Genomic DNA, 15072 nt, shown 5'->3' with positions numbered 1-15072 from the left:
ATTCAAAGGTTCACATTTACTCTTTAATACCAGTTTAAACAAAGTACGCTGCTTCACAAGAACTTCCTCTTTGAGAAGACACATACGTGTATATTTACAAATAAATGTACAGATACATACACATACACATACACATGGTGGGACAGCACTGAGGATTAAAAACAGGACCTCTGCACTGAGCTATACCTCTAGCCCTTTTTATTTTATTTAATGCAATGTGTATTAAATTTTTTTTAAAAATTACTACAGTAAAGGACACATTGCTATTAATTTCCCTCAAGTACTCTCCCTCGCTTCAAACACACATACCTCATCCTTCTCTGCCACTTTCTGAAGCAGTTCTGGAAGTCCTCTTCCATAAGTGTTTTTAATTGCCGTGGCATGGCCACCTCAATGTCACAAATCAATTCAAAACGTTTACTTTTTGTGATCGTTTTGACTTTGGGGAAGAGCCAGAAGTTACACCGTGCCAGACCCAGTGAATAAGGACACACCATAATATTTTGACAAGCCCACCTTTCCAATGGATGGCACTCGGCCAAACGTTCGCCATGTTTTTGATGAGATCCCACACAGACACTCCCAAAAGCGATGAGAAAAGTGTGTCCAAGATTAAGGAGGGAACATTTTGAGGGGACTGATCTCAATGTGTTTTACCATAATAAATATTTTTAATTTAAACATTCACTATATTTTTTCATCATCCCTGTACATGGTGCTGGAGCGGTTGCCTAACAGATTACTTCTTCTTTCCTATTTTTACTAGGTTCAGCGAGCCAGGCACTGCAAAGAGCACAAGAAATTGCATCTTTTTGACAAGTGCAGAATTAACACAGTGTATGTTACAGAACTAATTGGTTAGCCTGTGACTATTATACTTGATATTCTGAATAACTCACAGAATAAACAGAGAGTTATTTTCTAAATTTGGCTATACATAATAAATAATAACAATAATACTAACCAAGTAAAATATTCCAGTGCTTTTTCTATGTAGTCTACAGCTTTCCCATCAAGATAATCAACTAAAGCTGCTTTTGCCATCATAAGATGGCATTCGCCCAAACCTAAAATCAGATAAATTTGTAGCTTCATTAAAATATAGAAAATAAACACTTAAACTTCAAACAAACATACTGCTGTTCTTTTAAAGTCACTTTCTAGTCAACAAATGTTATGCTATTTTATAAAATGATCTTGAATACATTTAGTAAGGAATTGCAACATCAGGGTTTTGTTGGAATAAGCATGCACTAAAAATGACCTATAAACGCTAAGAATTTCCTTGGCTTTGAGAAGGTTACTTACCTCTTCAGCTTTGAAAATCGGGCTATAATCTAAATGTTACTCTTAATCATATGACTGGGAAACATGATTTAATCTTTTATATTAAAATTGGTATACAAACTAAACTGTAAGAATTAAATGAAACTGATTTCCTAACGTGCCTAGTAAGCATTTTATAAATCTGAGTACTCCTTTTGAGGGAAGGCTTTACAAAATTAAAAGCAAAACAGAGCAAGAAAGAGCTAGTTCTCATTATGTGTTACTCAAAACCAACCTCAACTGTGTATTTAAAAAGGAGAAGGAAATGGAGGCAGAAATATAGATCATCTTCAGGCTTTTTTTAAGATGTCAAGATATTTTCATAAAAAATTTAGATTATATATACATACTTGTGTTTTTCCCTTTATGTCCAAAAATAATTTGATAAAAAATAGGTATCTATGAAGGAACTGAAATTAACTGAGAATTACAAAACAAGTTGCCTCTAAAGTTTAAAAAATATTTTAAATGAGTTTTTATAACTTACAAAATAATTAAAAGGTATTAAAGTATTCAAGGGCTATACTGAATTAATTATCAAAATATGAGAACAGATAAACTTGTTTTAGAGATCCTTTTTTAAGCCCAAATAGTTACTGTGACACTTATCTAAAAGTGAATCTATCATGTTACTATTTATAAACTGTTAGGAAATAAAAGTTGATCTTTTTACATCCAAATATGTGCAACCTATACAGTAAGCAGATTGTATCAGATGCTTGCTGTTGACTAAATAAGTTGTTTTCAAAAAAAAAGTTGTTTTCAACTTGTTTAATAGATTTATATATGAATTTTACCCAAGATGTTATATTTCAGAATCATAAAGTCATTGAAGCTACTAAAAAGAATTACCTTTGAAAGCAGGCACGTAATCTTCTTTCTTTTTAATGATCAGCTGGTATTGAGCTATGGCCTCCTTATACTTGCCTAGGATTTGCTGTATTGCTGCAACCTTAAACACACTGTATGTGGATTCTGGGTTCAGCTCACTGGCTTTTGTGAAGGACTTCAAGGCTGTTGTGTAGCCACCTCTGCTTAAGTATGCCTCTCCTAAGGACTCCCAGCAATTGAAATCCTTTGGGTCTGCCCTTAATGCTGCCTGTAAACTAGAATTTTAAGAAACAATAAGGGAACTAAAAATAATAGAACCATGTTCACACCTGAAAAGAAAATATGAAATAATTCCGCATTTGTATCTATGACTTCTTATACTTATAAAAGTGCTACTTAAAGCTGGTATACTTGTTCCTTCAGCAGCCTGAATTTTATTTTTTATTATTTTTTTTATTTTAAAGAGTAAAAGAAGGATAACATAGCAATAGGGGGGCTTACTGAATTACAAAGTGGTAGGAGATTATCAATAGTTGTTTTACATATTGTTATCTACAAGATAGTTTCTCAGGAAAACAAATAGACAAATAATAGTGAGTTACAGACAAAAGTGGTAGGAGATTATCAACGGCTGTTGTACTATACTTTGGTATCTTCAAAGTGGTTTCTAAAAAAAGTAAATAGAGCTATACACGAGTGACCAATTGAATAATCATTGACTATTCTCAATGGTTGTTGTAGGAAACACATAATAATAAACATACATCCATTTACGAAATAGCATAGGAACAATACAAACATTAGAGAGTTATGGACAGATTAGTAGGAAAATATCAATGGTTGCTGTAATACATGGTGGTATCTTCACTGAATTTTAATACTAAGATGTTTTATTAAAATTTCAGAATAAATAAGAACAAAAAACATTTTTGGAAAACTGCTGACCAGAATTTCTTTTTGTTGATTATCTGGAAGAACTCTGATTTTCTACCTTACCAGAATAGATGGACATCTCAGTTTGCCTCAACAGTCCATAAACCCCACTATTAATCTTTCTGCTACATGGAAATATCACACTGAAACACAGGAATAAGAGGCATGATTTAAATTTCTGATCCTATTCCATTTTTACGAAATATTCCAAAATGCCAAGAAATTAGCATAAATCAGAAGTGACTTTACCTTGATTCAATTCTATTTTATTTACCCTGACATACAGTTCACACAAAATGGCTAAAATTAATCATGTCTAAGCTGCTCCAAATGTCCAAGAAGCCACATGTCTCCCTTGCCAAAAACAACGAATGTGTATGGAAGGACAAGAACAATTTTTACTTCAGTGTTTTATCATTCCTGAAATTTCTGGTGAGCACCAACCTACTGTATGTGTGATAGTAGTAAGACTTGATTTCACTAGACTGGCTATCTCCTTAACAATAGGACATATTTTTTGATATATTTTTGATTCCACCTTATAATCAGTACTAAGCAACCATAAAAACTCTTGCTATTTCTTCCCTCAAAATATAACCGGGTAAGAAGCAACTTTAAGGTTATTTGAATATAAGTGAAATCTGAGGGTCAGGCATTTACTTCAGCGGCACAGTGCCTGCCTGGCAAGTGTGAGATCCTGAGTTCGAGTCCCCGTACCAAAAAAAAAAATTCTGCCTAAGTGAAATCTACTTTAAAGAACCATGACAGTATGTAGATATAAACATAATCAGGTGCCTTACTCAGCCACTGCTTGGGAATGCTGACCAGCCTTCAGGTAGTACAGTCCTCGTCTAAGCCAGGCCCATTTTGCCGTTCCAGCGCTTGCCTTCTGAGTTACTGTAGTTAGGATAGCTAAGGCAGTTTCCTAGTGAAAAATCAGTATTAGAGATACTGAATACCATAAAACAATACGTCATCAATACAAAGTGAACAGACATTCTCGTTCCTCACTTCCTATTTTCTTAAAACTAGTTTTAAACTGGTTTGGCATATAGCAAACCAGTTTCAATGAGTGATGAGTCATTTAATATCTGCCAATGAAAAAAAATTAACCTATTTATACCTAGTGGTAAAAACATCTGTATTACAGGTACGAAGAAATATAAGAACTAATGATAACTTTCAAGAATATGTATCTGTATAAAAGTATTTCTAGTTATATACTTGGGGATAAAAAAGAAAGACCAAAAAGTCAAATGGTTATTAGGCATACCGTATCTTCAAGCTCCACACTTAGGTCAACTGCTGCAGCTCCAGATTCAGTATCAGTGTCATCTAATTCAAAAGCTTTTCTGTAGCATCCACGGGCTCTGTTTTTATCTCCTGCTACATCTCTGTAATAATGACCTAAATAGCAGAAAACTTTGCCCATGTATGTATCCAGTCTTGCAGCCTTTAAAATAAATATTAACAACAGAAAATAAAAGTTCTTTTGGATGAGTGTCTTTTGAAACACACCAAAAAAGAAATATAGTACACAGATTAAGGGGGAGAAAAAGAAATTTTATTAAATATACAAAAATGTCAAAATTTCCTTTAATGTAAAATTTAAAACAGCCATGAAGGCTGGCTGTTAACTGTTTACAGAAAGTGCACTGCAGTGTAAACTATGACTTCTTTGGTAAAAGAATTGTGAAATTGAGTCATGGGTAAGTAAGTCTGTTCTTACAAGTCAAGATAAGAAGATTTTAAAATGTTAAACTTCAAAAAAGGCAAGAGGTAAAACATCTAGATTTATATACCTGTAAAATTATAGTGGAAAAAAAAACTATAGCAAAATAACCTACAAACAATATTGTTTTTCAGAGATAATGTGCATTTTCTGCAATACAAATTTCTGGAAAAATATTTCTTGTACTTTTACAGTTTAATTTTCTCCTTGAAAACCCAAATAACATTTTTATAAAACGTTGTGAGAAACGATATGCAAAAAGAGTTCAGTAAAGAGTGGTTTTAAATATCGAGTTTATGTGATTACTATTCATGATTTTATAATGAATCTACTTCACCTAAGAATTGAACAGCAGCGTCTGTTTTACCTTCAGAAAATGGGTGAGAGCCTTTGTTTTATCCTTTCTTGTGTCCTCGCCCATGAACCAGTATGTTAACGCAAGCTGGTAATGATACTCAGCAACTTCAGTGTCTTTTTCAATTGCTCTCTGGAAACTAAGTCACCAAAGCGGAATAAAAAGGAGAATTAAAATAAAATGCAAAATATTTATAAATATAACCAAAATATAGCAGACTCCTAGTTGGAACTATCAAACTTTGAGCAACTCAAGGACACCAAATCAGAAGTAAGTCATTACTTTAGGATTTAGACTATACTGAGAAGAAAATGGTTTGTTTTTTAAAAAGAGTTTAAAAAAGCAGCAGCCATTCAGCATGACCATGTGCTAACTGTTCAAGGCATACGCCAAACATTACATCTACTTACTGAACACTATGATCAGCTAATTCCATTCTAGATCCTTCAGTGAATTTTTTATAGTTAACTGTTGTACAAGTGAGATACCTTTCTTAAAACACATTTGTTTTTCTCTTTTGGTACTGGGAATCGAACTAATGACCTCAAGCTTGCCAAGCAGGTGCTTATGCCACTGAGCTATATCCCCAGCCCAAAACACTGATTTAAAAAGGCTTGAAAGACCAAATTTATATAAAACTTGATCTTCATCAAGGCCAGTTCATCAAGTTCATGCTAAATTTTTGAGCAATACAATAAACTCAGATGTGACCCGATTTATGAGCAACCTACATAGCCTTACCACTTTTCTGCTTGTAGATAATCCTTTTTGGTAAAATGAATCAAGGCCTCGAGCGCATGAGCTTCAGCTAGGTTGGGGTGAGACAGGAGTAGATCTTCCATAATCTATAAAGTAGATACTTGTCAATTAAAATTGATCGTTAACTGTTAAAAAAACGCTTACTTTAAGTTTTAAAAAAAACTAACCTTTGTAGCTTCATCTAAGGAGCCTTTGTTCAGATAGGCCAAGCTTTTGAGAACCAAAAGTCCTGGGACATTATTTGCATCTGAAACCTAGAAAATAATCGTAAGTGCTTCTATGGTGTAGCAGGATGAGATGTTCTGTGTTCACTTTGCACATTTTCTGCTTCAAACCTGGACTCTTCTAGTTCTTTAAGAAACTTTTCATTTTTTTTGTAAGAAAATTATTGAAAAGATCTCTAAAAATTATCACACAAAACATATTATTGGAGAAAGGCAAATAGAAAATGAGATACTAGTTCTTCAAGTATGCTAACAACCACTACAATTTTAAAGAAATATGAAATTATGATTATGAAATGCAAAATGCATATATTTCAAACAGGCCTTTAAAATATAAAAAACCCAAAACCTTGCAAAACATTAAGGGATATAATATAAATGTTACACAAAAAAATAGTCTTTATTTCACAAAATTCTTTTAGGCACAATGTTGTTATAATTAACAATTTGCCTGCTCTGGTTTTCTTTTTTTTCACTAATTTCAAATAGTTTGAACCAAAAAAAAAGTCAGTTTCCTCAAAAATCAGTCTTTCTTTGAATGAAAGAAACAACATTCTCTACCATGAAGCTATTACATCCTCAATTAACACTATCATTAATCTGTAAAACATTTAAGGAGGAAAGCATTTGGAATCCCTGATAGTACTCAAGAAGTAATAACCCACGAGGACAAAAAGAAGACAAGAGAATAAGACTAAAACTAAAGGGAAAAAAAACTACAAAAAGAAACTGGTTCATGCAAAGAGCACATAAGAGGTCAAACAAACAGAGTTTCCAAGTACAAGAATGAGTAATCCAGGAGCAGATACGGTGGACTCAGACTCCTAACTCACAGTCTAAGTAAATATGTGGTGAAGAGAGATGGTTTTTACCTGCTCAGATGGAAACTAATAAAAGGAAAAACCTGATGAAAAGACTACCTGATCAAGAGCACGAATTGCTTCTTCTGAAGATGCACAGTCTGAGAGTTTAATCAGAGCCTCTGCTTTCAAACAAAGACAAAGATTCTTCTGCTGAAGACTGCCACCAGGCACACCAGGATTATCTATGTTCTTCAGAGCTGACAAAATTAAGGACATCTGAGTAGAGATAATCACTTCACTTTTTTTATTTTTAAGGATCAAAAAATAAATAAACAGTAGACACAGTAAGTATAAATTTCTAAAACAATACACTTGAAAGATAATTCAAATTCTTCTGAATTTAAGACCTAATTTTAAAGCCAAACATGTGAATCTAAAATCTACTTCACATTGACAGAACGAAACTGAAGATCCTGAAACACAGCAATGATTATCTATATCTGCGGCCTAATAAAGGTTAGCTGTCAGCAAAACTATTTGTGACACAGCAAATTAAGGATACTGGAAGGGAAAAGCAGTTGAATTACAATGGGCCTGGGTAAACATATTTCAGTTACAGGAGCAACAAGCTGGATCCAGAGCAGAGAACTACCTTGTATCACATTCAAATAAGCTCCAAGATGCCTAAGACTTCCTTTATCTCTATCAGAGAAATGAAGAATTCAAGGAAGTCCTGGGCACACCAGGAACTCTCTTGTTATAAAGGCAGAACACCACATCCAACCCTAAAGTGGAGATCAACATTCAAAAGTGGGAAAGTTTTGATAAATGCTCACTGTTATTTTAAAAATAAGCACACTAATATGCATGCATGCTGATTTGGTATTTATTTAACCTGAGCAATTTAAAATGTGAAAGAAAAGCATGGGAGTTTTTTTTTTTTAAACACTAACTTTCTCCTTTAAGATGAAATAAACATGTGTAAACCCCAAAATGGCAAAAAAAAAAAATAAATAAATAAAATACCTTGATTGCATGAAATAACAGCTTCCTTAGGTCTATGCATTTTGACTTGGGCTTTTGCCAGATGATACCACCCATTTGTGCATAGAGGGCTTTCCTTTAACCCTAAAAGGATAAAAACAATCTTAAAAATCAAGGTTTCCACGACTACTTAGATGAATGGAGTCACCATCTACTCTCCAAATCTGACCCTCCCCTCGTCCTCACATCTCTCATCTAATCAATCACGAAGCCACACAGCTCCCTGTCCCGATCCAGTCCTCTCCATTCTCTCTGTCTCTACCAGCACCCTTCAGCTCAGAGCTCTACTATGTTCATCCCAGAACACTAAGAGTGCCTGCCAGCCAACGTGCTGCAGTGTTTCTAAGAGGGAGGGGGAGGGCATGAAGAAAGAATTAAGACATGGACATGTACCATCTCCACACAAGGAATGTAATCATTAAGTGATGCAAACATGTACTAATGGGTCAGTGGTGCAGCACCTGCCTGACAAGTACAAGGTCCTGAGTTCGATTCCTGGTACCAAAAAAGAAGTACTAATAAAAAATTAAAATAATAAAAACTGAAAATGAAGACAAATCAGATTATGAAATTCTACTCCTTCAGGCCTTTCACTGATAGCCCACTGCTCTGGAGATAATGTACAAACTGTTTACCACAGTTTGCGAGGCCTTGCCCCAACTTCTCCTCCTGTGCCATCCTACATCCTTACTTCATTCTCAAACTTTGCAAACTGCCCACAGATCTCTGGACAACAATTTACCTCCTCCCTCAGGCTATTCCACGATTTATCTCTCATCCCAAAATGTTCCTCCCATCCTTTTCACCCACTTGCCTGGTTTGTATCTGTCAGGCAGATCCCAGTTTGAACACAGATTCATCCAGAAATATCACACCTACGTTAAGCCTTCCTAAAATTATCCTTATTTTCAAATTAAAACACTGAGACATAGAATGCTTAGTTAACTCTTCTAAAGTCTTAAAATCAGTGAGTGGAAGAGTTGGAATTCAAATCTGAGCAAACTCCAGGGTACACAAGTATGTTTTTTCCCTACCACCTTAGAAACTTCCTTAGAGAAAGACTCTGAGATTAGTGCCTACTAAGTTACAATGGCACCTTGTATCACGTGCCATCGGCTGTACAATTACCTTCTGTTAGATTCCTGACAGCGTCTTCATATTTTTTGTCTTGTAATGCTTTAATGCCTATGCCAATGAGGCCTGGACCACTTTTTGAATTCATTTCTACTAGTTTACAAAAGTACTGCTGTTCCTCATCAGCAACATTTCCTGAAATTAAGAGAAAAATTATTAGCATATGTATATCAAGTTCCTAAATGTCAAAACCTATATATACTTCAGGCCAAAAGCTGCTTTATATTTCCTTTACCATGTCCTGATTCCAGGAATTCAAAACTCAAATAAACCAGCACATACAGAAAATATCAACATTTCATAAAGAAAGAGAGCCGCTTTTTATCTTCTTAAATGTTACAAGTAGGAACTATTTTATCCATAGATTATGAACCTGAGATATTCAAGAAACCTAGCCAGTAGGCTAAGACACACAGACTATCACATACACCTGGCTTTCCAGGCCTCTTTTATGCAGTAATAACAATTTTACTTGTTATATGAAGGAAAATCTGACAGAGGAAGATATCTTCTTGCGTTTCTCTCTGTGAGCAACAATGCACTGATAGACACATGTGGTCACATGTAGAGAACTTTCCAGCATTCTAGGATCAAGAGATGGCAGGCTACTCATGAAAGACAGTTACAGCCCTCTTAACCTTACATGTTCAGCAGCACATTTCTATATTTTTCTAAAACTTTTTCTACATAATAATTAATTTTGTGTAATAGTCCTCAAATGTCTGTCTACATTTATTTTCTATTTTATTTTGGTAAAATAGTTTAGAAAACATTATATATTTATCTCCATTTTCTCCAGTCTCAATTAATTTTAAGATTCCGATTTCCAGAAAAGCACACACACACACAAATGAAAAATGTAATTTCTGTTTTCAGAATTAATGCTGCATAGCATTTACCATTTTAATAAATCGTTTCATCACACAGAAAGTTCTTAAAAAGTAATTAAGATAGATTATAGCTTAAAGTAATAAGTGTTGGGAATAAATAAAAATTTATTTGAAACCAGGTATGGTAGTACATGCCTGTAATCCCAGCTCTCAGAAGGCTGAGGCAGGAGGATTACCACTAATTCAAAGTCAGCCTGGGATACATGGTGAGTTCAAGGCCAGCCTAAACTACACTGTGAGACTCTGCTTCAAAGAAACAAAAAAAGAGACCAATTTACTTAAAAAAAAAAAAGACCTGATGGTTTAATATCGATGTGAAACATGCCCCTAAACCACATATGGAACCACCTTTTCAGCCCCAGGTGTCAAAGGCAAATTATTTGCATAATATCAGTTAGGTTATGTATTTCAAATTTTTCAAAGCCAGATACACACAAAGATAAAGCCCACAGAAATCCAAATTAGCAACCACAAATTTAGAGAATTCATAATGGCTAGAGTGTTAATACTGTTCAGTAAAATATGAAAAAAAGAAAAGAAATGGAAAAAAAACACTACTTCAAATAGTAAGCCAGTAAAAAGACACAAGGTCAGTTACTATTAGGCTTTCAGATACAAATTTCCTTCTTTCAAAATGTTCTGACTTCTGCTTCCAGAAATGAGTTCCAAGCACAGATACACCTAGCCCTATGCCCTCTACCTCCTCCAGAGCAAAGCAGAGACATTTTCCTTTCCTACCGAGTGGTAGTGTCCAAACAAGACACTGTCTACACAAGGCATCAGACTCACCTGCGGGGCTTTTAAAATATGTTAGGGTGAATCCCCCTCCAGTGTTTCTGGCTCAGGAGGTCTGGGGTAAGACTTGAGAATTTGCACTTCTAACAAGTTCTCAGCATTGATGCTACTGGTCCAGAGATTACACTTTAAGAACCACAGAGAACTGCAGTATTTGCTATACAGTATCCTTACTGTTAGTCTTATAACAGATATATAAATACCCTGCCTTTGTTACCTCTGTATTAAATGCTACTTTCTGGGGAGTAGACTAGCAAGGTACATGGCAGGCACTCATTAAACATGATAATCTTTTAAAAAGATCCTCATGAACTAATAATACTCAAAAAAGCTTAAGTCTATTATTAGGTAATGGCTGAGGATTACTATAGAAAATTTAAAATTTTCACTATCCTAAAAATAAGAATGGCTATAAAAAGTTTACCTTTGATTATATTCATCTGAATTAAAACTCTCTTCCCCCATAGAAACAGAACTCATGACAAACTACCTCAGCCACATTAACTGCCTTATTACAAAACATACGCCATGGTGAAAGCAAAAAACCAATCATGCATCCCTCCAATGATCACCTGTACTAAGGGCACTGCAAACCGCACAAGGGGGAAAAAAATAGTGTTGGTAGGTAGATTCCAAACAGCTGGAAAGAAGCAACTTTTAAAACAAAATAAACCTTAATATATTCCCTCTGCTAATATTTGGAAGCACAATTATAGAAACACAGTAAGATTTGGGGAGACGATGCTCATGTGTATCTCTAGGAAACATATCCTCTACATATGGCCAAGTGGCACTTAGAGGAATTATATATAGTGTTCCCCAAAATAGCAACAGTAATAACACTACTAGCGAGCCTATGAGAAAACACAAGAAATATCCCACCTTCAACCCTCAATCCTCTACTCCACACTAATTACTGCTGAGAATAATAGCTTAATAAATATCTGTAGAGAACAGAAATAGAGATGAAACAGACATCTTTGCTTTTGAGTAGAAAGTCACTTATGCTCTTTTTAACACTTTAAGATTCTAGTGCCAGATTAAGTGACTTTTTAAAAATTTTTTTACAGTGCCTCTGATGGAACTCAGGGCCTTATGCATGCTAGGCAAGCACTCTACCACTGGGCCACATCCACAGCCCTCCAAATCTAATGACTGTAAAACAGTTCAATAGTATTATTTTTATTGCTTAAAAAGATGAACCGAACAGGGCTGATAAATACTAAAACTACAATGGTAAATAAAACATGTTCTGAAAGTTGGAACCTAAGAAATACCTATGGAATCCTGTTTCCTAAAGTTGACTACTAAGTTTTTAAAATCATTTTTGACATACCAAAGAAACTGATGAATACTATAGAATTTTTATTTTAAATAAACCTAGTTTAGGAGGGGGAAATGTACAATTTGAAGCTATTCATTTTTTTTATTTTCATCTGAATTTTCTAATATTTCTAGAGCACAAAATCTTAAAAGAAGCTCTTTTCTGCTTGAATTTGAAGAAACAAACATTGTATCCTCCCCCATTTTGGAAACAAAGAAAAATAAATCACAAAGGTCATTTAGCACGACAAAAATATTTCAATAGATGACAACTGTGAAAGCTATTTACCACTTGTCATTTGAAGCTTTACAAACTGAGTCATTTTGAAAATAAATCATCAAGTCTCAACATGCAAAGCAAAAGAGAATGAAATATATTTGTCCTTAGTGGAAGAGAACCCAATGATTAACTGCTGTGAGTAACAAAGTCTGCTGACTTTAGAGACCTTAGAGATTTTTCAGAGGTTCTTAGCTTTCAGAAGAATACAGAAAGTTTGGTTTAGAGGAGCAAAGTAAAAAGAAATCAAAGTGTAGCTTCCTATCACCCTGCACTATTAAACTTATACCCCTACAATAACACTTTATCTGGAATGTACTTAACTCTCAACTGTTCAATTCCATGAATTCTTATAACCAGTAATTCAGTAGGAAAAGAACTTTTCGTGATTCTACCATATGTGTAAATATCCTCTCACCCACTCCACTTTGCCATGATATAGACCTCCCTTTCTTTCAGTTTTGCGAAGTACCCAAGCCCCAAACCCTCAAGACATTTTTGCACATCATGCACTTAGTATTCAATAAGCACAATCCCTTTGCTATCGTTTTACTGGAGCATTTTTTCAATGACTTTATGTGCAAAAAATGAATTTATGAATTCAATGAATTTATGTGCAAAACTTTGTAGACGATCTGTTGATTCCTTTTATTCTATTATTTTGTAGACTTTTTGGAATCTAAGGGTCATGTTTACTTAACAAACTCACATTATAGGCACATTTATGCCTATAGAGAAAGCAGTCAATCAATCTTCAAAAAGAAGATCCACTTGTACCAGCAGCATGTAAGCAAGAACGAGGGAATGATACAAACACCAACTGCCGAACAACACTAAAGAGCACTGAGTGATCCTCAGCATTCATTTCTCAATAGCAACTATAACAAGGCGTAAGGAAACGGGTATCCGAGGCCACACAATAAAGAAAATCTGTCCACTTATCTTTAGAACACACTGGGTCTTATGCTAAAATGTGAAGAAACTAGGTGATTTTGGAATTAAGCTTCCAACCAGAAGAAAAAACACAAAAACCGCATGCAAAGTCTCTTACTGTACCTCATCATTTCCGGCCCGAGTACACCACTAACAAGACTCAGGAGCCCTTTCCCTTTTCAATGCTCCTGCCAAGTGACCCACTGCAGTTTTCACCCCACTCTAAAGTTTACCATCCCCTTCACAGGCTTCGCTTCCTCCTCCACTCCCTTCGACGAATCAGTTAAGTTCCTGATTTGCTCTTCTTATACCTGCTGTCTTCTTCTTTTGCAACCATCGTAATCTAAGTTCCAATTCAATTAGTTTCATTTTGAAAGGTAATTAGGCCTTTTAATCATAAAGTCAGTGGCTCAGCTGTTGTGACAGACCATAATAATCTCCTTTCTGAAATGCTCTTTTCTTGTCTTCTGTGTTGCTGCCCTTACTGGTCCCCTCCTTCCTCTTTGACCTCTCTTCTCTGTCCTCTTTTTCTCCTTCTTCTCTCCTCCCTCCCTTTCCCTTCAAGCCAGCTAGCACTGCTCGAAGCACAGTTCTCAGTCTTTCACCATCCTCTCTGACATGATCTACTCCACGCCACCTTTACTAATGTGCAAGTAGTTCATAAGCTGTATGCCTAGCTTTATCACTTTTCCCTAGACAGCTATGGCCTTTACTGCCCATTAGCTCCTCTCCACCACTCACCCACATTTCACACAAACCATTGTTCCATGCTGAGCTGACTTTCCAGATCAGAAAGTTAAAACTGATTTTTCCTTCTTTTATCTCCAAAAATATCAGTTTTTTTTTTTTCACTCATCTGTTACTGTCTATCATAATTATCATACTTATAGTGCATTCATTCCTAGGAGCAGGACAGAGGTTACTCACTCTTTCTTCCTACACACCTTGTTGATTTAAGTTTTTACATTTCATAAATTAATTCATTTTCAGTGTTTTCTAATGGGAGCAAAAAAATGTTCTGGAAAAGATCTACTTATTTCTTACTGAAAAATCCAGGGCTAAAGGTAACAACATGTGTTTTTGTGTGCTCAAAGACTACTGCTTAGCACATTTCCTTTTAGGTCCAACTACACATTCGTGCTTCGTGGTAAGCACGAAGATATTGTCTGATTGATAGCAAATCACTCCCACACAATCACACACCCCTAGAACACACAATATAATAAAGAAGAAATTACCTGACTCAATTAAACGTAAACAAAGCACTTCTAATGGATACTGTAGGGTAGGATAGATGTTTATCATTCCTTCACAGGCCTTTTTCAACCTAGCAGTCTCATGAGGACACTTGAAAATACAAAAGCAAAATAAACTACATTCCAATAGTAGTAAAATGCATTTGTAAACATTTTCCAAATTAGAACTACATAAAAGTCATATTAGAGATTTAAAACATTTACTTACTTTGGATAAACACTGAATAAAATGCCTATAAAGTTGCTGGTGATCTTCACTGGGAATCTCATCTGATAAGCCCAGGGCATTCTCAAATGCAGTCAAAAGCTGAAATAAGCAATAAAGCTATTCACGTGGCATGTTTAAGTGACAGTGTGATACAGTTGAATGTATAGGGCTCCCTGATAGACGCTATAACTTCAAACAGCTGGAGTGCATTTTACTGTGCCCTGACAGTTTCAAAGATGAAAAAATGTG

At 35.1% G+C, this 15072-nt stretch overlaps 1 protein-coding gene across 2 annotated transcripts in view; it reads right to left on the bottom strand.

Moving 5' to 3' along the window:
* The window catches only part of Ttc37 (tetratricopeptide repeat domain 37), a 79080-nt gene that overhangs the window by 47841 nt on the left and 16167 nt on the right, over window positions 1-15072 (bottom strand). For both annotated transcript variants that reach the window (XM_005382246.2, XM_005382248.2), the window contains exons 9-20: window positions 14824-14922; window positions 14598-14706; window positions 9136-9276; window positions 7990-8091; window positions 7081-7220; window positions 6104-6190; window positions 5919-6022; window positions 5190-5316; window positions 4364-4543; window positions 3891-4015; window positions 2179-2432; window positions 965-1067 (exon numbers count right to left, since the gene is read on the bottom strand). In XM_005382246.2, the coding sequence (XP_005382303.1) occupies window positions 965-1067; window positions 2179-2432; window positions 3891-4015; window positions 4364-4543; window positions 5190-5316; window positions 5919-6022; window positions 6104-6190; window positions 7081-7220; window positions 7990-8091; window positions 9136-9276; window positions 14598-14706; window positions 14824-14922 (1571 nt within the window). The remainder of the gene's footprint in view (window positions 1-964; window positions 1068-2178; window positions 2433-3890; window positions 4016-4363; window positions 4544-5189; window positions 5317-5918; window positions 6023-6103; window positions 6191-7080; window positions 7221-7989; window positions 8092-9135; window positions 9277-14597; window positions 14707-14823; window positions 14923-15072) is intronic.

This window comes from Chinchilla lanigera, unplaced genomic scaffold (assembly GCF_000276665.1).
Source record: "Chinchilla lanigera isolate Chin_1 unplaced genomic scaffold, ChiLan1.0 scaffold00017, whole genome shotgun sequence".
Taxonomy (NCBI): Eukaryota; Metazoa; Chordata; class Mammalia; order Rodentia; family Chinchillidae; genus Chinchilla; species Chinchilla lanigera.
The sequence above is the reverse complement of the archived record's forward strand: the minus strand, read 5'-3'. Positions and strand labels throughout refer to the sequence as shown.